We start from the raw sequence: 27,142 nt of genomic DNA on the forward strand, positions 1-27,142 counted from the left end.
CAGCTTTGGTGTGAACATTTCTTCCAGAAATAGTACTGTTTCCATGTAGGATAACTGACTAACCTTTTGCGGAGCACAACGCCCACTTAACATCAATGGTTTTAGTGCATAGTGCTGAGACGAGAAGTGCTTTTTACTTCGCATCATCTACGATGCCATTTGCCTCAGAGCACAACTCAATACGGATAACATATAAAGTCCACTTATCGTTTCCGTCGTTGAACTGTGGCATTTCACCCGATATATCGGCAAATGAATGGTTGTCTTCGTAATCTTCAAAAGGCTGACTCGATGCTCGTTGCCATTGCTATTCTGCCTATGTTACAGGCGGTGACCAAGGGTGGCTGGACGATAACGACAGTACGCAGATTGACATGATACTGAACGCTTTACTGAGTGAGCCTGGCCTTTTTATAGCAGCGGCTCGGGAAAGGAAAAACCACGTGAGGTGATGTTCCAACACAAAGACTGCAGGCTAACACTGTCAGGCTACAACATACTGAAAAAGTCAAAGCAGCGCCTGCTGAGAGGCATGTTGACCTGATTGCCTACATCCGCGAGCTGGCAGGAAAGGTAGACATCGGTATCCACGCCAAGTGGCGAGAGAAGCTTCAGCAACTGAAGGATGAGTTCGAGAAGTAGAAGGCTGACGAAGGCACCTCAAGGTCATGTAGAGGAAGCGGGAGGATGCGTACGGAGGCCTTTCGGAGAATGCAACACAGAAAGCACATGGCCGTTGTAAAGAGTGGGATTCGGCAGGTCTCGTTACCGTAGCTGGCTCCCAGGGAGGAGACGCGTTCTTTCAAGAAGGAACGTGTTTATTTACATGATGAAGTCAGGAGGTGAAAAGAACAGAGAGAAAAACGTCAAAAGTCTTCGGCTTTTATAGCCCCGAAACCGTCACTGCAGAAGCACAGGCAAACCGGTGTCAGCGTCTTCCGCCAATCCGGTGACCTGTCGTCCTGGCGTCCGGCCTCCAGAAAGGAGGCAAAGAGTCACACAATACGCTCGCCACGCCCCGAAGACTCGTAGGTGAGAAGGTCGGCGAGGAGTTCAGTCCAAAGGGGAATTGGGGGAGGAGGGCCGATGACCTCCGCTTCCACTGCCGGTAATACTCGGAAGAAGCGTTGAAAGATGGCTGCCTCGGGTGAAGGCCCCACCTGGGTTGATGGGAGCGTCTTCAACGGCGCACTCCCACGCTGATCAAAGCGCACGATAAAGCGAGTGTGTCGAATTTCGGAAGGCACGCATACCGCTCCCGTCGGCACAGGTTAATTTTCCCTGCTGCGGTAGGGTAGAAGGCAGAAGTGGCTGGGTGAGAATCTTTCCCGCGGTGCTATCTCACGCAGAGATCAACAAGCCAAAAAGGGGTCTCTGAATTCCGACGTCCTTTGTCTGGGAAATCCATCCACGGCGACATGTCCGCTCGCTCGGCAAAAGCTCCTCCAGGGAGACGTGGCGTTCCACGTATCCGTCTGCGCCGACACGTGGGGGAGACAGCATTCTGGCTGATAGCTGTACGCTCAATGGCGTCTGCCTCGATGAATTTTCAGGCCAAACGTAACAGCTCCTCCACCGCCCGGAAAATCTCGGCTGGCCAGCGCTCACAACCGCTGGGCACGAAGAGAAAGGCTGGTGACGAGGACGACGTCCTGTCTTGGAACCGCAACTGCGAACTCGCAACAAACTCCCAAACCACCTCACAATGATCGACAGCAGCAAAGTGAACCACACAACACAATGCCATGCCGCGATCAAGCGCCTTGGACCCGCTAAAAACTCTCCAGGCTTCTCAGGACACACAAATAAATGATAAACCCGCTACTCTAAAATATTGACGGAATTTCGTGCCACCAAAGCTACAGCATTCATGGAAGAAGGCATGCCAAAGAAAAAAAAAAGAACAGTTTTGGTCACATAAGAGAACCACAAAAGATACAATATAATGTGGCCCTTGATTCATCAACACAACACTTTTCAAATTAGTCTGCTCAGACCATCCGCATTGCCGTGCAATTTCCCTTTCTTATAACGAACCTCGAAGTTGAACTGCTGGAGGGTGAGGCTCCGTCGGAGTAAGCGACCATTTTTGTGTGACATTTGATTGAGCCATGTCAGAGGACAGTGATCTGTCTCAAAGATGAACCTCGCTCCGTACAAGTACACTCTAAGCCAAAAGAGAGCAACGGGGGTATAGGGGTTCCTCCTTTGAGGGAGCAAGTGCATTGCCACTCCCATTACTCTCCTAAAAGGAGCAACGGCAAGGGGACGAACCGTTGCTCTTCTTTCAGCTGCTCCTTCAGGGGATGAATGGTTAGTCCCCCCAGTTGCTCCTTGAGGACCAACTGTTACTCCTTCCTGATGCTCCTCAAGGGAGCAACGGATGCTCCTTCCCGTTACTCCTTAGTTTCTTCTTGGGCCAAAAAAATTCGTTTTTGATTGACTTATAGAGCATATTGAGGTATATACAGACATTTGTTTAGATGTACAAATGATATACAGACACGTCATTCAGAATGAAATTTCAGAAAATTTGCAACAAACACACAGGATTCGAACTCGCGACCACTGAATCGCCATGCGCGTACGCTCACCACTAAGCCACCACACGCTACTGCCCCGTGTGAACAGAAACGGGGTTATGTAGTTACCGACGGGTCGCTGGGCGTTCTGACACGTTAGTGAAATCAGCATAGGCGTGCAGAACCAGTGGTGATGTTCGAAAGAGAATGGAAAGTAACAGTGTAAACATCTTAAAACGTCAGGGTAATGAGTCTCTCGCGAAAACACAGGCTTTGCCAGAGCTCCCTTTTGCCCTAGCTAAAAGGCCGGTAATTTCTTTTTTTCTTTTTGGCCCTGAGGTGTGTTTTCTTCCTTATCATTATTATTAATATCAATATTAATAATGTTATATTTTATGTTTTTGCGGGAGAGTCACCTCCCCTTTGAAAAGACAACACAGCCGAGCTGATAACGTCCATTTGCTCTGAGATAAAACGCAAAGCCAAACTACCGCGAAGCTTCGCATTTTATTGCCACATTCTCAGGCTATATATTTATGCCAAATGTTATATGCAAACACACCATTTAACTTGCGACGACGGCAGCTTCAGGTGCTGGCGTTCTAGTGCAACCATGCCTTTTATTAGGAACATTTAGCTTGTATTAGGGGCTTTTAGCTTTACGCTACCGTGTTACGAGTTGCCAGAAGGAATCTGTGCATGCGCAGGCCTTTACGGAACGTGAACTACTCGCCGGATCGGCTTTACGTTTACGGCCCTATCTCGCAAATCCACCTTCGTTCGCGGCTACTCGCGATACCCGCTTTGCCGAGGCTCCAGCCGCCGAGTAAAAATAAGCCGAAGTGCGAGCGCCAATTGCGATCACCTTGTTTCAGCGTCTAAAGTCACTAGAGTGAGCTAGAAATGGAATACCGAAGCCGTAAAAACGTGAGAAGCCTCGACATAAATACCCCGACAGGCTTAATAGGTGACGCCATCTAGCGGGAACAAGATGAACCAGGCAAGCAAAAAATTGTTATTGCAGAAACATCGTGCGTTCTACTTCTGGTGTAAATGCTTTGCCGCGGCATAATTACGAATGAGTTGTCTTTTCAATCATTTTTTTACTCAAAACCACTAGGCGAAAACAAACGTGCCCATACTATGGTTGCACAAAGCGTCACAAGATGGCAACACCATCGTCGAATAACCCGGTATTCAACACCCCTTTGCGTATACCGGGATACTGTACACGCTAAAAACCCCTCGTGATTTTGCCGCAGCGGTGGTACAATATTATCTAAATCAAATATAATTGAAATGCCGTTATCATCACCATTTCATGATTTATTCAAACGTAAAGGTATCCGTTTACGTACTTACGTAAACGTTTACGTACGGGGAGCTAAAACTTTTCTAAAACATGTGTTCGGGTAACACGGTAACGTTAAAAAGTATACGTACAAGCTAAATGTCCCTATTACCGTGCGTATCTCTCTGTTCAATTTACAAAAAGTAGTTTCCTTACGCCAGCCCGCAAGAAAATGTGGCCCATGCATCGACCGATACAGGGTGCGTCCTGCAGGAGAGCAACGGTTGCGGGCCGAGAGCAAATGTTGCCGTTCGTCCTTCTGTTGCTCCCTTCCGACCTAACCCTAAACGGTTACTCCCCCAACTTGAGACATGTCAGCCATCTTGTTCCAGTTGGTCTTTTTGGGGAGTAACAGTTGGTCTTTAGGACTAAAACCCGCAGTTACTCTCAGTTTTTTCATTTTTGGCTTAGAGTGTAGCATGACAACTTCTGGGCTGCCCAAACCAAACAGGCACATTCCTTTTCGGAAGCACTATAGGCTTCCTCCCGGACCGTTAGTTTGCGGCTGGCATAGAGAATGGGATGTTCCTCATGATCATCACCAACTTGGGTAAGCACAACGCCCATACCTCTGTCGCTTGCGTCGCATTGAACTATAAACTCTTTACTATAGTCCGGTGCGCGTAGCACAGGTCGTGAAACTAACAATGCTTTCAAACCCTGAAAGGCGGCTTCTTTACCCCCATCCCATGCACGTTAGTTGGCTCCCCTTTTCTCAGTGCGTCTGTAAGCGGACTTGCCAGTTGCGAAAAATTGGGAATGTAACGCTGGTAGTAGCCGACAAGTCCCAAGAATGACCGAATGTCGGTCTTTGTGCGTGGCTGTGAAAAACCGGCAATCGCAGCTGTTTTCAGTCGGCCGGCTGTCTCGTTCCCTGCCCAACAACATGGCCTAGATAGGTCACTTGAGAGCAGCCAAAACTACATTTTTCCGCCTTCATTGTCAAACCCGCCCTTCTCAACCGCGAGAATACTTCCCTCAGATGCTCTATGTGATCTTCCCAGCTGTCTGAAAATATCGCGACATCGTCAAGGTACGGGAGTGCGAACTCCTGTAGGTCTTTCAGTACGATGTCCATCAACTTGGAGAAGCTGAAAGGCGCGTTCTTTAGGCCGAAGCTTAGAACCAAAGGTCTAAAAGTGCCTACAGGTGAAATGAATGCGGCATAGCGGCTGGCACTTTCTGAAAGAGGAACCTGCCAGTATCCTCTCACGAGATCTAGCGTTGAAATGTATTTAGCAGCGCTGACCCTTTCGATTCGCTCCTCAATATTTGGGATCGGGTACAACTGATCCCTAGTGATGGCATTCAACCTCCTGTAGTCTACACATGGACGAGGGTCCTTGTTTGGGGCTTCCACAAGTATTAGTGGTGACGCGTAGTCACTTTCAGCGGGCTCGATCACCCCCAGCTCCAGCATGCGCCGTATCTCGGCCTCCATAATCTCCTTCTGTCGTGGGGACACGCGGTAAGGTTTGGACCTTACCGGTTGGGCTGATGTGAGTTCTATTTCGTGAGTTATTAGTTCGGTTCTACCCGGCCGATGACTGAACCTATCGAGATACTGCCTCAGTAGCTCCTGTAGTTCCTGTACCTGTTCAGGCTTAAGCGCTTCCGCGCCTACAGAGAAAGCTACAACCTCTTCAAGGCTAATTTCTGAGTCGGAAGTCTTTGGGAATCCGTCGAACTCGGATTGAATTTCTTCGGGCTCCTTTAGGGTGAGATTCACAACCCCATGTCGTTCTATGTAAGGCTTCATCAGGTTACAGTGGTAGATTCTAACTTCCTTCCTTCGACCTGGCACTTTCAACGCGTAGTTAGTGTCAGAAAGCCTATGCAACACTTCGACTGGCCCGTCCCAATGTACTTCTAGTTTGTTCTTTCGCGACGGTCTGAGAATCATTACTTGATCCCCAATGCTAAATGTCCGAAGTCTGGCATTCCTGTCGTAATAAAGCTTGGCATTCCTTTGAGCCTTGTCCATGTTCTTTTCGACAAGCCCCTGTGTCGTACTTAGTCGTTCTAGCAGATTTAGCACGTATTCTACCACTGTTTGACTATCCCCTCTTTCTTCCCACATTTCTCTCAACATTCTAAGTGGAGAACGCAGCGTTCTGCCATACACTAACTCTGCCGGTGAGAACCCCGTGGCCTCATGTGGGACCGTACGCAAAGCGAACAAAGTAGCTGGAAGACAGTTTTCCCAGTCTTCCTTATGCTCATAACAAAGAGCGCGCAACACTCGCTTCAAGACTGAATGCCATCTCTCGACGCTGTTTGATTGAGGATGGTAGACAGAACTGTGTATCAACCTTATCCCAAACTTCTGTAAAAAAGTTGTAGTTAACGAGCTCGTGAAAACCGACCCTTGATCAGCCTTTATTTCTGCCGGAAAGCCGACGCGTGTGAAAACTGACAGAAGCGCGTCTACTATTTCTGTCGAAGTGGGCTCCTTCAGAGGGATTGCCTCTGGAAACTTCGTGGCTGGGCACAGCATGGTGAACAAATACCTATAACCCGACTTACACAGTAAACCACTTTACACCCTTAAGGGGGTTTTGCCGTGTCTATAACTAACACCCTTACACCCTAGGAAAAGGGTGTTTTGACGTATCAAAACACCCATACCATAGGGTGTTTTCAATAGCCTAAACACCCTTATCACTGAAAAATGTGAAAAAAAAATCTACCAGTCAGGGGACACGCAATTACAGATGACATCAGCACAGAAGGTGCACGCACGCGCCAAACCGCACACACAACAGAGCGTATTGTAAAATACCACATGGACGGAGCGCTCGTGCTACACAGCCTTACACTGACCATCTGGTATATATAGCCATAGTATCTTAAGCCGCCGTTCAGTGCCGGTGGAGATATTCCTGTTCCGTATAAATGAACATTAAACATTAAGAGAATAGGCGTACATTTATGGTACGCTTGTAGATATCCCTAAAAGAGACATGGCTTTTAATCTAAACTCGCCTAAGATCCAACGACATTTTAATTAGCGAGTCCCAGTTATCATCTGGCACGCTGTGGTACGGGCCATGGGTGTTTCGATAACCCATAACACCCTTACCTCCTAAAGGGTGTTTAGTTAGAGCATTACCCCTTAAAGGTTATTTTGAAGAAGGAAAACACCCTTACACCCAAATTTTTGCTAATTTTGTTAGGCAAAAGGGTGTTTTGCTTGCTTGAAACACCCTTAAGGGTGCAAAGTGGTTTACAGTGTAGTTGCTGGTAGGGGACCCACTATGTCTATCACCAGACGTCGAAATGGTTCTGATATTATAGGTACCAATTTTAGCGGAGCTTTCCACTTTTCCCCAGGCTTATCCGTGCGTTGGCACGTGTCACAGGATCTTACAAATTCCTCCACATCTTTGAAGCACCCAGGCCAATAGTATTCCATTAGCAATCTCTCTTTGGATTTATTTATTCCTAGGTGGCCGGACCACCCGTTTCCATGGCAGAGGTTCAAAAGATCCTCCCGGTATTCTCTAGGAACGACCAATTGATCTAGAATCCGGCCTCTTTTGTCCCTGTAGTGCCGATACAACAAACCTCCCTTCTTATGCAACGTCACATTGCCCCTGGCGATCCCTTCTTTAGCGTTAAACTGTAATCTAGTTAAGCTAGGATCGTTCTGTTGCTGGGCTGCCAGCGACTCTGTTTACTCGTACAAGCCGATCAAAGTTTTTCGAGGCCGGCGACAGTTCTGACCCCATTTTGCTTGTGCGAGTGTCAGCTGGTTCTCCCTGATCTAGTTCCGTTGATAAAGCCTCATTTTGCTGATCAGTTGACTCTCCCTCTAGGTCATGATCTAACTCCGTCAATAAAGCCTCATTTTGCTTATCAGCTGGCTCTATCTGCGCGCCTGTAGGGTTACCTAACTCCGTCTCTGTTGACGCTGCGATTGGTTCTTCTGGTGCCACAGAGGCGAGCTCTCGCGCCTTGGACCGAGTCAGCGCTTGAACAGTTCCTTCTCCAAGTTTCTGACCCCGCTCGCGCAGTATCCTGTCTGACCGATTTGAAAATATATACGGGTACTGCAACGACAGAGATGTCGAGACCGCTGCCTCAGTCACAATTTTTCCAAACGGCCCAGTGATCGTTACTTTAGCCATAGGAAGGCAGACGCTATTTTCCTCTACAACCTGTCTGATCCACGCCACTTCTCCCGTAAAGTCATCTACAGTAATGTACGATAGGTGGACAATGTCCATGGTGGCGCCGCTGTCCCTGAGTACTTTGCAAGGTTTGCCGTTAACCTCCAGGTCATGGAGATACAGGCGTAACAGCTCTATGTTCTCGTCACTTTCGTCCGCGTAGGAAAGAACCACCTTAGGACTTCTGCAGTTTGCCGCGATATGTCCGGTCTTCTGACAGTTATAACAGCGAATGGGTTTGAAAGCTTCGAACTCTTTTCTTTGGGAATGTCCACCACTCGCGCTTTCACCCTTGTTCTCTGGCGTACTTGTTTCTGCCCTCGGATTGTCTAGCTTTTTCGCATGTGAGCCCTTCCTGAACGAAAACTCTTTCCGCGATCCCTTTCGCCCGTCCGGTCCTCCACCCTCGATGCTCAGTTTTCTACGCATTGCGTAATCTTCGGCTAACTCGGCCGCCCTTTCCACTGTTTACGTTATCTCTGTCTTGCACCCATAGCTTCACGTTCTGTGGAATGCTCCTGTAAAATTGCTCTAGACAGATGGTCTCGATGACCCTGTCTCTACTCTCGTAGGATTCCGCACTTTTCAACCACTCGATTAGGTTTCTCTTCATGCCGTAGGCAAAGTCCGGATATCCCTCACTATCCTTCTTTTCTGTGTTTCGAAACCTTTGACGAAATGCCTCGGCTGAAAGGCGGTACTTCTTTAATAAGGCAGCCTTAACCTTCGCATAATCATCTGCCTCTTGCGCTCTAAGTCTGGTAATTACTTCAGCCGCCTCATACGGTAACAGCGAGAGCAACCGCTGCGACCATGTACTTGGAGCAAGGTTCATCCTCTCGCAAGTCCGTTCAAAACCCCCGAGGAATATTCCTATATCTTTCCCGACTTGAAAAGGGTTTAGATATTTGTCCATGCGGTATGAATCTATCTCGCTCACTCTCTCAGGAGCCCCTCCACTCGTTTGAGCCAAACGTCTGCCTTCATTCTCAAGTTCGATTCTCCGCAACTCTCTTTCCTCTTTTTCTCTTTCCTCTCTTTTTCTTTCTTGCTCCTCAAACCTTTTGAAAGTGTTTAACGCGGTTTCAATCTCCCCCTTACTGGCACTTTCCATAATCAGCTTCACAATTTGAGACCTGCCCATTCCTTCCTCAACCTCAATGCTTAGATCCTCACATACAAACAAAGTTCGTCTTTTAGCATTGTCTTTAACTCCATGAGTGCTGTTTTGCTTTGGTCCTGCTCGCTAATAGTTAGGTGATCCCTATAACTCACTCAATACTCATAAAGAGGTGATCTACCTAACCCACACAAAAAACAATCTAGCTTCTACACTACTTAAGTGGAAACGCAAAATGAAGCCTGGAAAGTCATAGCAAAGACCAAGCACTCACCACAAACGCAGCACCATGTCGCACGGTCCATCTCACCGCTGCCAACCAGTTGTAAAGAGTGGGGTTCGGCAGGTCTCGTTACCGTAGCTGGCTCCCAGGGAGGAGACGCGTTCTTTCAAGAAGGAACGTGTTTATTTACATGATGAAGTCAGGAGGTGAAAAGAACAGAGAGAAAAACGTCAAAAGTCTTCGGCTTTTATAGCCCCGAAACCGTCACTGCAGAAGCACAGGCAAACCGGTGTCAGCGTCTTCCGCCAATCCGGTGACCTGTCGTCCTGGCGTCCGGCCTCCAGAAAGGAGGCAAAGAGTCACACAATACGCTCGCCACGCCCCGAAGACTCGTAGGTGAGAAGGTCGGCGAGGAGTTCAGTCCAAAGGGGAATTGGGGGAGGAGGGCCGATGACCTCCGCTTCCACTGCCGGTAATACTCGGAAGAAGCGTTGAAAGATGGCTGCCTCGGGTGAAGGCCCCACCTGGGTTGATGGGAGCGTCTTCAACGGCGCACTCCCACGCTGATCAAAGCGCACGATAAAGCGTGTGTCGAATTTCGGAAGGCACGCAGACCGCTCCCGTCGGCACAGGTTAATTTTCCCTGCTGCGGTAGGGTAGAAGGCAGAAGTGGCTGGGTGAGAATCTTTCCCGCGGTGCTATCTCACGCAGAGATCAACAAGCCAAAAAGGGGTCTCTGAATTCCGACGTCCTTTGTCTGGGAAATCCATCCACGGCGACATATCCGCTCGCTCGGCAAAAGCTCCTCCAGGGAGACGTGGCGTTCCACGTATCCGTCTGCGCCGACACGTGGGGGAGACAGCATTCTGGCTGATAGCTGTACGCTCAATGGCGCCTGCCTCGATGAATTTTCAGGCCAAACGTAACACCGTACAGACAAGACATCAGACAAGACATCAGTCGTTGTGTGTGTCACTTCTTCCCCTGGTCCGGCGTCTTTTTGACTGGTTTTTGCCTCAGCGAATATGTTAAATTTCCCACATTCATCCAGTGCAAGAAGAAGAAGAGCTTTGTGCAAGCGAGCACATGAGCACGTTCGACAAGAAACTAGTAGCTGTCTTCCAAGTTATGGGCTCATGCGGACGCCAATAAAAGTCTGTGCGTGTTCCCAAGACCATGTCGGCTGTTCTGTTTGCCATATATTTTATAACGCAGTTCAGTGGTCGCGGAATGCGCATGCTGTGGGACAGTGTTCAGGGGTGCAACAGCCAAAATAGGATTTAGAGCAATTTTTGGAGCAGCGAAATGTTGCTTTTGGAGCACGAAAATCAAGCAGGTTGCGGGAAAAAAAACCTCAATTTTTAGCACGAAATTCAAATTTGGAGCAGTATAACAAAGAAGGCTTACTTTTAGAAAAGAAAACAAAAATATGTACAAGCCATTCAAAATCAGCTAACTCATGCACAGTTCACGTGTGCACTGCTATTTTAATAAAAACAGTATGTTGAACTACCCTACAATGCAAACCATGATGAAGTGCACATTAGTATTTGCAGTGCCTGCCAAATGATTTGACAGGTGCTGCAAATGCTAATGTTAACCTGGCAACCTTGCAATCTTGAAATTCGGGAGATTCATAAAGCAGGAGCGAGTGGGGGTGGCGAAAAAAGAAAACTGGCGTACGTTTTTGTTTATTGTCTCTCAGGGCCGCAGAAACATCATACAAAGCTCTGAATAATTGCCAGTAATTTTTTTAGACATCAGCGATCATACTAGTACTCGAAATCTTACTGCGCATGCACACATAATTAAGGAACAAAATGTGCTGTGTCCGGAGTCAGCTAGTGGAATAGCCCCTTCTAAATTTTAGTACACTTGTGCGCACGGTACCGGTGTACAGTGGCGAAAGTGGCTTAAAAGGCGTTCTGTGCGTGATGGAACAAGGCCAGGAAGTTCTAGAAGCGCTGTCCTTTGTTCTTTTCTTTCTTAGCGGAGTTAGGATTATGGTTAGGGTCTGCACATTTGGACTGGATTGGATTATGTTGCCAAAACTGCAGGTGGACAACAACGCCTCTTTCGTTCTAAAATTAGTGCAACTGAGAAAATTTTGAGGATGGTGGGGCATTTTGGCGCAGCGTGGCACAATTTCAACAAATTACATGGTTTTGCCTCAGCTTGGGGCAAAAATTATTAATTGTATCAAATTGGCGAAATTGGTGCAGCTGTTGCACCCCTGTGCGTTCCAGACGCTGTCCCGTGACATGTACAGGTCGGTCCACTGTTAAAGGGAACACTCGAATGAGCCCCCTTCATTTTGCTGGCCCCCTCATTCCAAGTGGATGTGGAAACGTTGTTCGTTCAAGGTACTGGTCTGTCAAAGGGAGTCGGAACTGTCAACCACCAGTAGTCTTATGTAAATCTAAGCCACTGTACTGTTGCAAGAGAGCGATATCCTGACATGCCCTGAACGCAATTGTTCCCTTTAACAGTGGACCGACCTGTACATGAGCGCTAGAGAGAAGATGAAAGGCTGCATGCCAATGCAGCCCAAAAAAGGCATTCCAGGGCAGCCGCTAACTGCAACAAAACGCAACTCCCAAAGGAGATTCTGCGTTTTATATGAGAACCAGATTTCAGGCTGGAGTGTAATAATGAATGTACCTTTATTATTAAAAAAAATAGCATGAGCATGAAATTTAGCACACTAATGGTACATAATACTGGCTTTAATCCCTACCGAAAAGAACGAGTTCCTACATTCATTTCACCAGAAAAATAAATACAGTAAAAGCTCATTAATTTGGATTTCACGGGACTGAAAAAATTGTCTGAATTAACCAAATGCCGAATTATCGAAACTATCAAGAAAACAATAAATATATGTCTATTACGTCAATGCACTCTCATTTTCTTGATGACTGCGTAAATACAGTAATTATTTTGCATAACAGCTGTGCAAAAGCTGCCCTTTTCGTCATTTGGGACTTTGTTCACAGTGAGAACACGGCTCAACTGACCCCCACGTCTTAATCCAAAACATGTTCTGAACCCATACCTTGCTACGTACAGTCGAACACCGATATATCAAACTCAAAGGGGATCGCGAATTTGTTCGATATATGAAAAATTCGATATTAAAAAATACAGGTCCCGAGACCTTACCAGTGGCGGACGATCACCTACAATCGGCGCATTCAAGAATGACAACTAATTCCGCACACACGATGCAACAGAATGTTTTATTTGCGTGAATAAAATCGCTTATCTTGGGCCTGCTTCTTCGTCTTTGAAATGAAGATGCTGGCCTTGATCTTATCGAGGCTGTCCAGGTGCGACAGCCCGGTTCCCTCCATGTCGCCGCAAAAATGGCGAATCAAGGCGAACTCTGCTGCCACATCAGCGGCGGAGTACGCGTGTGTAGCCGCCTCCTCGTCCAGACGATCTTCGTCGCCACTTGAGCTGTCGGCCTGGGCATCCTGGGTCCCTGCGACCACAGCTACAATGTCCTCGTCAATGAGGCTCGCAACAGCCTGAACATTGCAGTCTGCTTGCACGAAATCGTCCGCAGACACTTCGGGTGGAACAGCAGCCGGGAAGAGGGATGACAACTCGCAAAACGCGTCGTCTATACGCTCGTCGGTCACCGTCTTCACCAGTTTCCGAAAGTTCTGCCGTCAGGAAGCCTGCCTTCCGGAAGCAGTTGGCCACTGTGTCAGTCTTCACGTCTCGCCAGGCGCCCGTCACCATTTGAATGGCACGAAGCAGGTCAACCTTATGATCGGTGCCCATGCGGAGGTTGACCAGCAGCCTATCAAGGAGTCACCTCCTGTAGCCTACCTTTATTTTTATTTAGTACATACAGTAAAACCTCGTTAATTCGAAGGCCTCGGGACCGAGAAAAATATCCCAATTAAGCGGGATTCCCAATTATCCGAAACAACGCGAAATCAAAGAAATCAGCCAGAAAACGTGATGTACGGAAGTCACACCTTTATTGTGGCAAGTCAGCCTACTTGGAGAAAAATTCCTCCATGCGTGACTGACGCGTTCGGTAGTTCCCAGCACTGAAAGTCATATTTTCCAGCCTGTCAATGAGGCGCAGCATCTCAGCCTCGCCGCCGTTGCACTCGACGAAGCTGCGCACAACACTCTCAAGGCATCGATGACATCCGCCAAAGGGGGTGCTCGGGAGGGCTCGTCATCGCTGTCAACATTAGAGGCCGAATCGGTCGATCTCGCAGCTATCTCGCTGTCGATGTCGGCGTAACACGTCTGCACTGTGCACTCGAGATTTGCGTACTCGGAGAATCCGATTGGAGTGCACTCCTCGTCCGCGTGCAAAGCCTCATATCGAGCGCAGAGAGTCTCCCCTTCTTCATCAAACGGGCAAGTGACAGCGGTGACAGCAAACTCAGCGGAGGTTGCCTCTTCTTTCACAAAACCGGCGTGCTCAAAACACCGTCGAATAACGGTGGCCTCCACCTGCCTCCATGCGTGAACAATGAGGCAAATACCACCGAGGAGGTCAATGTTATACTCCTTTCCGTTGTCATAGCAAAGGAGCATTCGCTTCAACAGATTGTAGCGATATATTTTCCTGGTATGGCGTATGACGCCCTGGTCCATCGGCTGCGATAGCGACGTCGTGTTCGGGGGTAGAAAGACCAGCCTGATTGCCTGCAGGTTCTGAATGTCGCCGTGAGCTGGGCAATTATCGATGACGAACAAAACGCTGCGCCCTGCGGCCGCAAACTTGCGGTCAAGGTGCCGCACGTATTCTTCAAAGAGTGCAGCCGTCATCCAAGCTTTCTTGTTGTTTTTATAGATCAGGTCATCCTTGGATGGCAGTCGTGCATTTTTGAAACAACGAGGCTTTTCTGTCTTCCCAATAACAAGCAGTGGCAGCTTGTGCTCACCGCACATGCTTGCACCAAACAAAACAGTGATTCTATCTTTGTTCTGTTTCCGCCCCTTAATGTCTGCCTCCTTCAAAGCGAACGTCTTCGTAGGCAACATTTTGTAGAACAGAGCAGCTTCATCAAGGTTGTAAACATCTGCTGCTTCGTACTTGGCGAGTAGTGGAGCCAAGGTGTGCTGCTTCCAGCCGTCGACAACAGACTGATCCGCGCTGCCACTCTCGCCACAAACAGTCACGAATGTCAGGTTGTTGCGCTCCTTAAATCGGCAAAACCATCCATTGCTGCATTTAAACTCAGAATGTCCAAGTTGCAGAGCCAGCTGGTTGGCCTTCTCACGCAATATGGTCCCATTCACAGGAAGGTGTGCTGCGTTGGCTTTCTGCAGCCAGTCGATCAGAGCTGCTTCAACGTCGGCGTACGTAGGCGGGCGTACTCGTGTACGCTTTGACGAGTGCGTCTTGCTGTAAGCATCGAGAATTTTCTCCTTAGTCTTGATGATGTTGCACAGCGTTGACAGAGGCACGTGGTGCTTTTCGGCGAGAGCCGTTTTCGACGCCGTCGACTTGCTGGCCTCTTCAATTAAGCACACCTTTTCGTGCAGGGACAAGCTCTTGTACTTCGGCATCTTCCTTCCAAGCACACCTCAATCAAGTAATTCACAGGGAAGACACTCAAGCGGAGACAGGAGACAAATGGAGCAGTCGCACCGAATCGCACAATGCTCGCCAGCCGACATCCAAATGGCACAAAGACTCCACAAAACATTCACTTCGCTAGAGTACAGTGGCTAGAATAGGGAAGTGTGAAGACCGCGCCGCCTGCGCTGACGCTCTCCACCGATGCCTCGACCGGCGCTGTCTAGGTGGCGCTGGTTGTAGCTTACACGTCGCTCGCTCGGCTCGCTGCAGCGAAGCTGCCATGTCAAGGCTGATTTGTGGCTCATATGGTTTTGTTTGCGGCGTAAATTTTTATTAGTGTCTCTACTATAATGCAGGGCGTAAGTGCCTCATAAAGAAATGAAATTTGCGGCAGATATTATCAAACATTATCACCGTATGGTATGACCGTACGCACAGTATCTTAAGTGAAGCTTTACATCGTTCGCAAACATCGCGGCCAGCTAAGCTTGCCACTGCTTGCGATCGTTCCTTGATGCTGAGGAATGTAACTGATTAACATTTTGGGGGGATTGCCATTTCACAAGAAACAAGGTTATAAGCAACCTCAAGAAGCACGAAAAAAAAAATGCTACTATGACATTGATATCAATTTTCTTTTTTTGCATGAGTTAGTTTTCAAGAACTTAAGTATTCTTGCGTATTCGCAGTGGAAATATTTTTCAATTAACTGCACAGAAAATCGGAGAGCATTTTACTCTTCTTACACATTTTATTTAAAGTTGGCCGAATCAAAGTAGGGAAGAAAGCTAGCACATTACAGGGTGATGCACATAACATCGCCCTTCGAAACTTGAAGTGCTTTGATCTTTCTCTTGCAGAACTTCTCTGTTTGTTTAGAGATTTCGTGAAGAAGTGAAGCCGTGTGAGAACAAAAAACTTGATTAATCATGTTGCTCGTCAGATCTTGCTTGTGTGCGTCGGGCACTATACGGATGGTACGGTCTGCATTGAGTTAAGAAGGGGCGTAGCCAGGGGGGGGGGGTTCAACCCCCCCCCCCGAAATTTTTCAGTTTTGCTTGCGTATATAGGCACGCACACATACAAACGCACGCACAAAGATACATAAAGTATGGTTGAACCCCCCCCCCCCCCCGAAAAAAATTTTTGGCTACGCCCCTGGCCCCTTAGAGCTTATTATAACTGAACCACGATGTGAATGTGTCCTCCAGTGCCTCCACAAATGAAAATAGTTCAGGTGACAGCAGTGTTGGCGGTAACGCGTTACAAGTAACGGCGTTACCGGTAACGCGTTACTTTTTTCGGTAACTTAGTAACGTACTCGTTACAATTTAGAAACTGTAACGGGTAACGTACTTACGTTAACATTTTTCGGTAACGTGTGGTGTCACGTTACTCGTTACTTTTTCATCCTGGGGGTGCAGTCTTCTCAGAGCGCGCCCCGACAAATTCGTTTGTCGCAGCGTCGGACTGCTGTCGGCCTGCCAGGCATTGACCAAGAAAGCGCGGGCGGAATCGCTTTTTTGTGGAATTTGTGGGGACCAATTTCTTAAGACGCGTCGACTCCTCGTTCGGACGTTTGGGCCGTCGCCACACAAAGCTTGATGAAAGCCGCATAATTCGACATGAGAAACTGTACGGACATGCTTCTCGTGGAAGTGAATGTAGCAGATGGATTGCTGGCACCTGCGCTTTTTGTGCCCAAAAGACAGGCCGCCGGAAGAGAAAGCGAAGGGGCTGCTTTACTCCATACCACGTGCTGATCGTGAAATTTTTTACGTGAGGGAAACGAAGAACTCCCCCGAAAGGCTGCGAAAACATAAAAACGATGTCCGCAAGTTCGCGTGACAAAGGAGTACACTCGCTGAGCATAGCATGGTAAACGGCCGCCGCATCGAATTCGACAACTACCGCGTCGTCGACTTAAGCGGCTTTCTGTGGAATTCTGGCCCATCCAGGCGACAGCCGGTAACGTCAACCGGTCTACAGGTGCGCTGCCGATCGAGAGTCTGCCGTGTGGAGAACAGGTGTGACTTCCGGCTGGAAGAAAACCCTGAAAAATAATGCGAGCGGGACGCGAAACGTAGAATTTTTTCTTGTAACGCAAAAAAAAAAATTTTTTTACTCACTACATTAATACCGCTGTCACACGAACAGCCTTAACCGCGGTTAAGCTAACTACGGTTACGGCTAACCACGGTTACAGGTAGCTACACGGCAGATATTACCGCAGTTAGTGTACTAATCGTGGTTATTGCAAACGGGTGATTCCACGAGAGATCGACACGGATCCGAAAATAGATATCTTAGATTTGATTGAGTATTTTATATTTTATGCATGTCCCATGCCAGTAGCCCGAAAAGAAACTTAATTTCCTTATTAACTGCATGATTTACGAGGCAGGAAATATCAAACATATTCAATCCGGAGGGACCAATTTCATTACCTGTCGTTCTCGAAAGTTCACGATGTTGTAAAACACAAATATTATCGTTACAAAGAAGATATTTTGTGTATGAAATGTATGCGCAACAAAGAGTAAAGTAATGCATTTGCTTGAAACTTGTAGAGCTAAGGAAACTGTTTTTGAAAAGTGTCTAAATATGCGACATTTTATAGCAGCTACAAAGTTGATAAGGCTTACCAACTTTGTTTTTGAAATAAATTTTGCTTTTTCTATCCGCAACTGCAGCGAAGTTTCTGGTTATTGAACTCTTGAGCGAGTGAGCCTGATCTTGAACACCCTCACATAAACGCTCGCAATGTTTGCGGTAATTATACAGGTTAAAGTGAACAAAAAATGTTTATGCACAGATATTTTTTTGCGTGACTAGCCCATTTAAGCATTTCTTTACTACTACGAAATTCGCGCATCTATTTTGCTAGCAGAAGCACACCATCAGAATTATTGTAAATTTCTTGAGATTTCATTGATGCTTTCTTTGCGAATAGCGTTTATGATTGAATCTCATATTCTGTATAATGTCACATTGAGAAAAATGGATTCACCATGTGTCAGAGTCAGAAGCCATCACACGTAACTCTAAAGGCAACTTTAAGCCACTATACCATTGCTAACGTCCGGTACATTTGTGCAAGTAATACTCGTTAAATCAGCATTTTGGGTATATTCGTTGTTTGGGTTAGAAGTTTTATGTGAAACAAAATTTTCACATTTAAATTATTGTTATTGTGGGTTCCTGCAGCAAAGACACATAGATTAATATTTATTATTGCGGAGTAACGGCAGAGGTAACGTCCGTTACTTTTTTTTCGGTAACGGTAACGGTAACGCGTTACATTTTTTTGTAGGTAACGTAGGGCGGTAACGCGTTCTTTTTTTTATAGTGTAACGAGTAACGTATTTAGTTACTTTTTTTCAGTAACGCCTACAACACTGGGTGACAGGTACAAAAGCCCTCCAACATCACAGAATGCTGTGAATGACGCAAGATCCTTATCTGCGTTCTCGAGGGATTTGAGCACCTGCTCAAAACAGTCCTGGCATTTCGTTGCATAAGTTTCCTCCGTGCCACATAGCCGGCCAAATAGTACACCAGTCTTCCGCCACTGACTTGCACAGGATACACATGGTCAGAGAGGAGAGTCGATGCCTGTAGAACACTCACTTGAATCTTCGTCCAGGTTTCCAGTGTCCAGTAAATTGTCAACATGGATGGCCACTTGATCAGTTCCAACTAATGACGCAAGTGTGTCACCTACACAGTTGCACGTGTCTGGTGCTTTTACCAAATTGCAAAAGCTAAGGGAATTCACGGCAGTAAGGAACTGGGTTGATGTGGGATGATCATTGCACCCGGATAACTGACGAATCATCCCGAATAGCTTTTCGATTGGATCTCGGGGATTGGAACGGCAGCATTTTTTCCCAAAGGCTCGCCTGCTCTTGGTATATTACGCTGCCACTGCTGGAACAAATGGTCGTCTTCGGGACTCCAAACAATGAAAGCTTCTGCTTGCACGATTTGTACCCAGTTGAGCATCTGGGCACAAAACAGTGGCTCTGACGTCTGCTCATGGCACACACTCCGCAAAAGACATAACGTAAACACGACAAGGCTGTCCGACCAGCAAATGTAGCACGAAAGAACAGCGTAAACAGGCGAAAGAATCACGCCTAACCGGCGAGTTCCAGCATTGAACAACGTGCGCAGCCTGAGAGCCTGACGTGTATACGACAGCGCGCGCCACCTAGCGGAAACATCGCAAGGCGGCGTCACTAGCTCCCATTGCAGCCATAGAGTTAATATACTGACTCTAGAGGAAAAGCTCCCCATAGGGCCCATGCATTGAAACCTATAACCGCATGTGTTCCGCCATGATGGAACGAAACGATCGTTGCCAGCGTTGCCAGACCCTGAGACGCTCGCTATATTTGACGGTAGTAATCAGTTTTAATCTACCAACCTAAGCCAGTTACGCGCTGTTCAGAGAACATCAGCTGTGTTTTGATGCGTGAAGCCGTGTGTTAGTGTACGGTTGTCTGTGCAGCTGGTCCGGTTGATAACAGTTAAAATTTCCACCTGTTTGTGGTTTTTACTAGGCACTCCATACCAAAGTTTCTCCGTTCGCTGGCACAAAGGTCACTCGACAGATTCGCAGCTCGAAGCAAAGTCCGTAGGCCGTGGTCGCGCGCTGATTCGACTTGCCATGGCGAGACACCTGTATCCACGTTCTTTTTCAGCTCATTGCTGCCGTACTTCAGCGCAGAGAGCCGTAAAGCAGAACAATGTCGATTGCAGCATGCAGCGGCGAATGTGAGTGAGACATCTCCCGAAAGCTTCAATCGAAACTAAAGTTACACGGCCCACGAAGCTTTATCGCCGTTAGAAAGTATAAAAAAGATCGGTTCCGACTAGTTCGTACATAACTTTCAGGGCTTGTCTCATCTATTCTTTGCCGTCCGTCCTGGTTTGCACTGATGCACTGAAGTTTCCAGCTCGAAAGAAAAAAGGGCTGTCACATGAAGTCGAGTGGTATGCGGCGAGAGAAAACGCACACAATGGGACACTATGACAACTACGAGACACACGACGCGAACGAAGTTTCAGGGGCTTTAACACGGCGCGCAAACCGGCGCAATCGGCCGCAAGCACACACTCGCGTACTCGCGAGTGTTGATATGGTGGTGCCATCTAGTTAACTAGCCTGCAAACGCTCCTTTCCGCTCGCAGTAAATTGCATAAATAGCCGTCGTATTCTTTCGTAGAAGTATTCAAAATAAACACAAAACAATATCCGCAAGTTTTTAATTGTGCAGATGCTTCTTTAGGATTGATATGTGATGGCAAGAATGACAACGTTCCAAGATGTCAGCGTTCTTGTGGTTATAGGTCTCGCGGCCCAGCTTTTCCTCTAGAGTCAGTATATTAACTCTATGATTGCAGCCGCTTGGCGGTGATCACACTTCTAATATTCTAGCCATTGTAGCTAGAGTGGCTAACATCGCTGTTGAGATGATGATGATCATGATCGCAACCGCACGCATCGCCGCCTGGCAATTGCTAAAACATGGCGTCTACGACGTATTTCCGGTAAAAAAAAAACATGGCCTTCGAGATCCGTACATCAAAAAAAAAATGCATGTTTTAGTTACAGCCTCCGAGATTCGCAACACCCTTTGCATATCTTGGAAGTCGCGGCCAAGTGTGCCAATTAACCGGGAAGTCGCAGACTGGCCGCACCAATTATCCGGTTAAATTTACATGTAAAAATTTGGGACCACGCAAATAATACAAATTATCTGGGATTCCCAATTAACCGAGTACAAATTACCGAGGTTTTACTGTACTGCAGTCTGTAGACCAAGCAGGAGGGGCGAAAAAAGGGAGCATAGCGAAAAAAATCGAACAAATTATACAGCAAGTTAGAATACACAATACTACTGAAAAACAAGTCTTACTAACTAGGATGCTTAGTTATACATCTGTAGAAGAAAAGTGAACAAACATCTAGAAACAGTTTCAAGCACAAAAAAGTAAAGCTACACAGCTGAAATAATAAGATCAGATAATGTAGCATTGCAATATCAACAGTGTTGATTACACAAAAAGATGGATGTATTTTTCAAAGTTGGGAGTGCCACGTTCAGGAAAAACATTTGAAGGCAGTGTATTCCATTCGCTAATGGTTCTCGGAAAGAAGGAGTGTTTGAAAAGGTTAGTACGTGCAAAGTATGGCGTCAGATCATGATTGTGAGCATGTCTGGTATTCCTGGAAGAAGAGGGAGAGATGTATTTACTGGGATCGATATTAAACTGCCGATTACGAAGCAGGAAAAGAAACTTGAGTCTGGCGATAGCTCTACGCTGTTTCAGGAGGGGAATGTTGTTAGTAGCCATAAGTGATGAAGGTGAATCAAGATTCTGATAGGCATTATAGATGAATCTTACTGCTCTCCTCTGGACCATTTCAAGTTTATGAACATCCTTTTTAAAATACGGGTCCCAGGCTACGCATGCGTACTCTAGACGGGGCCAAATAAATGTATTATATGCAAGAAGTGTGATCTGAGATGGCGCGTTTTCTAGTTTGTGTCTAAGAAGCCCTAGTTTTCTAGAGGCGGAGGAACAAGCGTCGTCAATATGTTTACTCCACAACAGTCGATTGGTAATATTGACTCCCAAGTATTTAAAACTGCTCACTTCGATCAACGGATTATTATTTAAGGTGTAGCGTGATGTAAAAGGGGTAATTTTATTTGAGATACGCATAAAGACTGATTTACTAATGTTTAACTCCATCGACCAGGTATGGCACCAATCGGAGAGAGAATTTAGGTTGTTCTGCAGGCACTCTTGGTCTCTTTCACTTTTAATTGGCTTATAAAGAATGCAGTCATCTGCAAAAAGCTTTAGGCTTATGGCGGAGGTGTCAACTGATGAAACGATGTCATTGATAAAGACGAGAAACAAGACAGGGCCAAGGACACTTCCCTGTGGAACTCCCGAGGTTACAGGCACAACCCCAGAGCTGCCGCCCTCGATCTGGACAAACTGTTTCCGGTTGCTAAGGTAGGAGCGGATCCAATTAATTACATTAAAGGGTAGACCAATGTTTGAAAGTTTGGTGAGTAGTTTACCATGACAGACACAGTCGAAAGCTTTTCTAAAATCTAAGAAGATGGCGTCTATTTGGTCGCCCTTATCAAGTGCTATTGCGAAGTCGTGAATTGTGGTGACAAGTTGAGTGGTAGTTGAGAGGCCTTTTCTAAAACCATGCTGGAAAGGAGTCAAAATATTGTTTTCTTCAAGAAATGACATTATGTAATGCGTGATGATGTGCTCAAGAAGTTTAGAAGGACCAGAAGTTAATGATATTGGCCGGTAGTTTTCAACATTTAGGCGATCACCTTTTTCAAATACGGGAATAACACGTGCCGTACGCCAATCATCGGGAAGAATTGAATTACGAAACGGACTTGATGATGCCCTGATCGAGCGGTTGCAGCTTCACTGTCGTGTTGGCTGGCAGAAACTCCAGCTTGATGGTTTTGAGCTCGCAGGTGAGCACGCACGCAAAAGAGGAATGTGGCGGTATGCGACAACTCACGGAAGTGAACTCCGCCAACAAAGCGCTCGCGATCAGTCGCAATGGCAGTGATGGCTACACGGGCTACCTGCGAGGGCAGCAGCGATGTACGAAAGGCGCGAGCTCTGGTTGGCTAAGCGAATATGAAAGGCGCGAGCTGCGCACAAAACAGGAACAAAAAAAGAAAAAAGGTGAAGAAAGGAGGCCGCCGGCTCCTTCGTTCCTGCTCTCCGAGCCGACAGTAATGCGGAGAAAGCATGAGAAAGAGAGAGACAGAAAAAAAGTAAAAAAAGCCGTTCCGCAAGTTCGAGAACGCGCCCAACAAGAGTACAGTCCAAGCCCTCTCACCCTCACGTTTTTTTAGCGTTTCGGGTGTCGCCTGAGGTGCGGTGCCGTTAAGGTCGCGGGGCGCAGCGAGTGCCAAAGCGTGCCGGCTCACGCGGCATTCGATACTATATCCAATGGCGGGTAAAAATACCGTTCGATATAAACGTGCGAGTTTCTATAATTTTACAAAGGATTTTCAAGGGGATAATTTACGTGTTCGATATAGCCGGAAATTCGATATATGTGGGTTCGATACATCTGTGTTCGACTGTACCAACAACGCAATTGTGGGTAGCGACCACAGCCCGTGGACATTTCGGCTGCCCGCGAATGCCATTTTCGTTCCATTGCACCGCACTTTTGCAGTGCTTCGCGGTCGGCACACTCTGAGGATTGTCCGAATTAAGAGCGTTATGGCCACATATGACCCAATTAACGAGAGTTTGATGCCATTAAACAATACATACGCTGGCTGGGACCAGAAAACTTTCCGAATTATCCGATTTTCCAAATTAACGAGCTTTCACTGTATTTCCCTCAATTATCACATACTGCGAGAGAGACATTCCAAATAATTTTTAATTTTTTTGTAAATTATAGCTCAAAGAGTCTTTCAAAGTTTTAGTTAAGACTATTTAGCAGGTGTTTCGGTACACTCTAAAAAGGTTTCAGCATAATTGATCAGATAGTAATCAAGATCAAGAAGTACATCTAGGTTCTAAATTCTTTAAAAATTTATGTTGGGAAAATTTCCATTCTGTGTTTAAGAGCATACATGAAAATTGCTCACAACAAAAACCAATGACTGTGCTACCAAATCATCCCTGGTGGGAAAACTTGCAATCACTATTTATCAAAATGGCAGAACATAAATATCTAGCCAAATTTATAATAACGAAATATACACACGGCGAAATTATGATCGAAAACAACTTGTAAACAAGCTCCCGCATCCGTCGGGAGGCGGGGTTTTAGGCGTGATTTTTAAATGGCTTCGAGCGCTCCTAGGCTCTCGCCAGTGCATGGTTGTTCTCCTCACAGAGTGCAGTATCTTTTAGTAACGAAATAAAAAAATTCGGGTTTTTGCTCGATTTACCCACAATATCACCTTAAATCATTCAAATGCCTCATAGCTAGGCAGTCGCTTGTGGTCACACTGCTAGGGCTGGGACACTTGTTGCATTCCCAACAAAGCAAGAAAACTCACAGTACTGTGCATTTGACTCTACGTGAAAGGCCTCTCATGTTCATGAGATGCAGCACTGTGCCTACACCTAAGCTTTGTGTGAAAGGGGACACTGCTAAGGCAGTGTTAGCCTGGCAGTCATTGCCAGCAATTACCTATCCAGCACGGGCGGCTTAGCTTGTTTGTGACACAGGCACCCATTGTGCAGCGCAGTTTCATCCTTCAAGTCTCTGATGCAGTTCTCACATTTTATGACAATTGCCCTCCTGCTTGTCCACATTTACAAAATAGTACTAACTTCATTGCTGAAATCAGCCAACTTGCTCCTCATTCACAATGGCCTGCGGAGGCCCCAATGTGCACACCGTTTTATGGTCAAAGATCCACAGAAGGTACAATGAGTGCCCTTTGGTTTGTTTCCACTACTGTGCACGGTGTGCACAGTTCCTAGGTTGTTTAGACCAACACATATTTTTATGCAAGACATTGAATGACAGTTTTCTCGGTTCAAGACATCTTTTTTAATTGGACAAGATTAGGCCTCTTATGGTTTTCGATTGCTAGTGCGATCGAGATGATGGTGTGCACTCGAAATTGACATATGTCACCCTATGTGACAAAACACGAACCATGTAGGACACCCTATCCCGTGTCACTACAGTAGTATTCGCGGCTGCTAGGCTTTCATTCCATCTTAAAATATAATATGTTATTTCTATTATAAGCCTTCTCTCTTACAGTAAAAGCTGATTAATTCGAATTTCACGGGACCGAAAAAACTGTCCGCATTAACCGAATGCCGATTTATCGGAAGTATTAAAGAAACAATAAATAAATGTCTGTTACATTGATGCACTTCATTTCCTTGAGGAATATGTAAATCCAGTATTTATTTTGCATAAGAGCAGTGCAAAAGCTGCAATTTTCGTCATTTGAGATTTCCTTCAGAACGTGAACGCAGCTCAAAACCCTCGTGTCTTAATCCGAAACGTGCCCTCAACCCATACCTTATCATGGAGCAACAACGCGTTTCTGCGTGGCGACCACGCCTTTTTGAAAGCCCGCGGCAGTTTCGGCTGTCCGCGTATGCCGTTTTGTTCCTTTGCTTCGCAGATTTGTGGCTCTTCATGCTCGGTGCGCTCCGAAGATCGTCCAAATTAACAGAGTTGCGGCCAAATATGACTGGATTAACGAGTTTGATGGCGTTAATGCATATGCTGGCTGGGACCAGAGAACACGTCTGAATTATCTGATTTTCCAAATTAACAAGTGTCGAATTAACGAGCTTTTACTGTATAACTAACAATTTACAATTAAATCTTCATTTGTTTTTAGTAGAAAAGTATAGCACTTCATAGAAATGACCATGCACAGTGTCATCCATTGGCACAAGTAAAAGCATCTTGAACAAGTTGGCTTGTCTTATGAGGACAGTGGGGGCAGGCACAGGCCAAGTGCAGGGGGGAAGGGGGGGGGGTCACTAGCGGCTACACAGTGGTGCCTCCCCAATGTATATTGGGACCAATCATGAAGCAAAGTGGCTATTTTTGCTGACAAGCTCCAGAAAGTGGTTCGCCCACAACTCTGCCAATAGCCAGCACTATGCTCCCCTCTCTGCTGTCTTTCACGTTTTATGGCCCTAGCCAATGGACAGCATGGCTACTCCAATTCGAGGACTACGTGTCATTGCTGCCACTAAAGAAACCCAAAGTACTGCTGTACTGCAGAGACCCCCAAGCATGGGTCATACTTTCTTTGTTCATGACAGACACCAAGGGCTGCCAATCCTTCCTTCAAAGCCACTCGCAGGTCACTTCGCCAATGAAATGCACAGATTCCACTGACGTACAAAGATGAAAGCGTGAACATCTTCTGCACAGACTCTGAAACGTGGCAAAAAAGTGCAGCTACTCATTTGGCGGCAGTCAAGGAACACCTCACGCACTACCGGTTCATCGCAAGCCTGCCAGATACTAGCTTGTGTGACCAACCCAATAAACTCACAGCCTCGCTCCATCAACATCAGTGCTGAGGCACGGAAGTTAACCACGATGGCAGCCAGCCTGAGGTTTCATGAAGCTTCCAGAAGATGAGTGAACCAGTACTGCGAATGGCCTTGAGGACGACTGAAAGGTTTGTGTGATCACTGTGGCAATGAACAGCATGCATGCTACTTGTTTCCTGCCCAAAGAGCGACCAGCAACCTATGCGGAAAGCGAGCTTATTTTGCATTGCTTTGGGGACAAAATGCATCAGTCGTATTTGGCTGTCACAGGAATGACGCCACCAAATGGTGGTTCATGTGAACGGCCATTGCTTCAAAGTAGACTTTGTCGTGCCGTGCTCATTTACAGGATGTCCTGCCTCACTTGACTCACTCACAGGGCTTATCGTTCCGAGTCACTGTAAGCTGGACTTCCTCGGCAGATACCCTGTCCCTGAAACAACTCTGCCAAGTGCTGAAGAAATAAACATTTGGTATTATGGTATAACCAGTTCTGACAGTGGGCTTTTCAATGCACCATAAATACTGGATTTTTAAAAAGCAGTTGCCTAACATAGGCTAACCAATGCATCGTTTTAATCCATTCTTGTGGGACATTTAAATCACAGGACAAAATGTTGCCTTTTTCCCAGGGAATTTGTTGGTCCTGCATGAATGCAAGGAGTCACAGAGCAAAAGAAGATGCAATGGCCAGTGTATGATGTAATTACTCTGGAGAAAACACCACCTTCTGCCACACAATTTCTTTTCGATAAATGTCTCGTGCAATAAGATGGCGGAATCGAGAGTGCCATACTTACAGCCTCTCTCTTCTGCTCGGCTTCGTACTCCTTCAGGAGACGTGCATTGTCTGCCTTCTGTTTGATGATGTACTCCAGGATGCATTCCTTGTCGTACAGGTAGCCTTCTGGCCTGCATCATCAAAGTTCCTTCCAGTTGTTCAAACAGTCAAGGCTTCTCAAACACTTTCAAGTCCCTCTGAAAAGATTTTCAAGTGGTGTCCCAAACTAAAATTTTTCCTACAAAAATGTCCTCAAAACAACGTAGATACGTTTACTGCACTAAAAATATTAAGAAGTGATTAGAAATTGAAAGTCTTGATCACTCTAAGAACATGCATAAAAAGC

At 46.5% G+C, this 27,142-nt stretch overlaps 1 protein-coding gene across 1 annotated transcript in view; it reads right to left on the reverse strand.

Annotated features, from left to right (window-relative positions):
- Positions 1-26,927, reverse strand: part of LOC119384135 (nitric oxide synthase-interacting protein) — a gene marked incomplete at its 5' end in the record, with an annotated part of 196,891 nt that extends 169,964 nt beyond the window's left edge. Inside the window, 1 exon segment of the mRNA XM_037652427.2 lies at positions 26,816-26,927. Coding sequence (XP_037508355.1) covers positions 26,816-26,927 — 112 coding nt within the window.
- Positions 26,928-27,142: the final 215 nt, after the last annotated feature.

This window comes from Rhipicephalus sanguineus, chromosome 2 (assembly GCF_013339695.2).
Source record: "Rhipicephalus sanguineus isolate Rsan-2018 chromosome 2, BIME_Rsan_1.4, whole genome shotgun sequence".
Classification (NCBI taxonomy): Eukaryota; Metazoa; Arthropoda; class Arachnida; order Ixodida; family Ixodidae; genus Rhipicephalus; species Rhipicephalus sanguineus.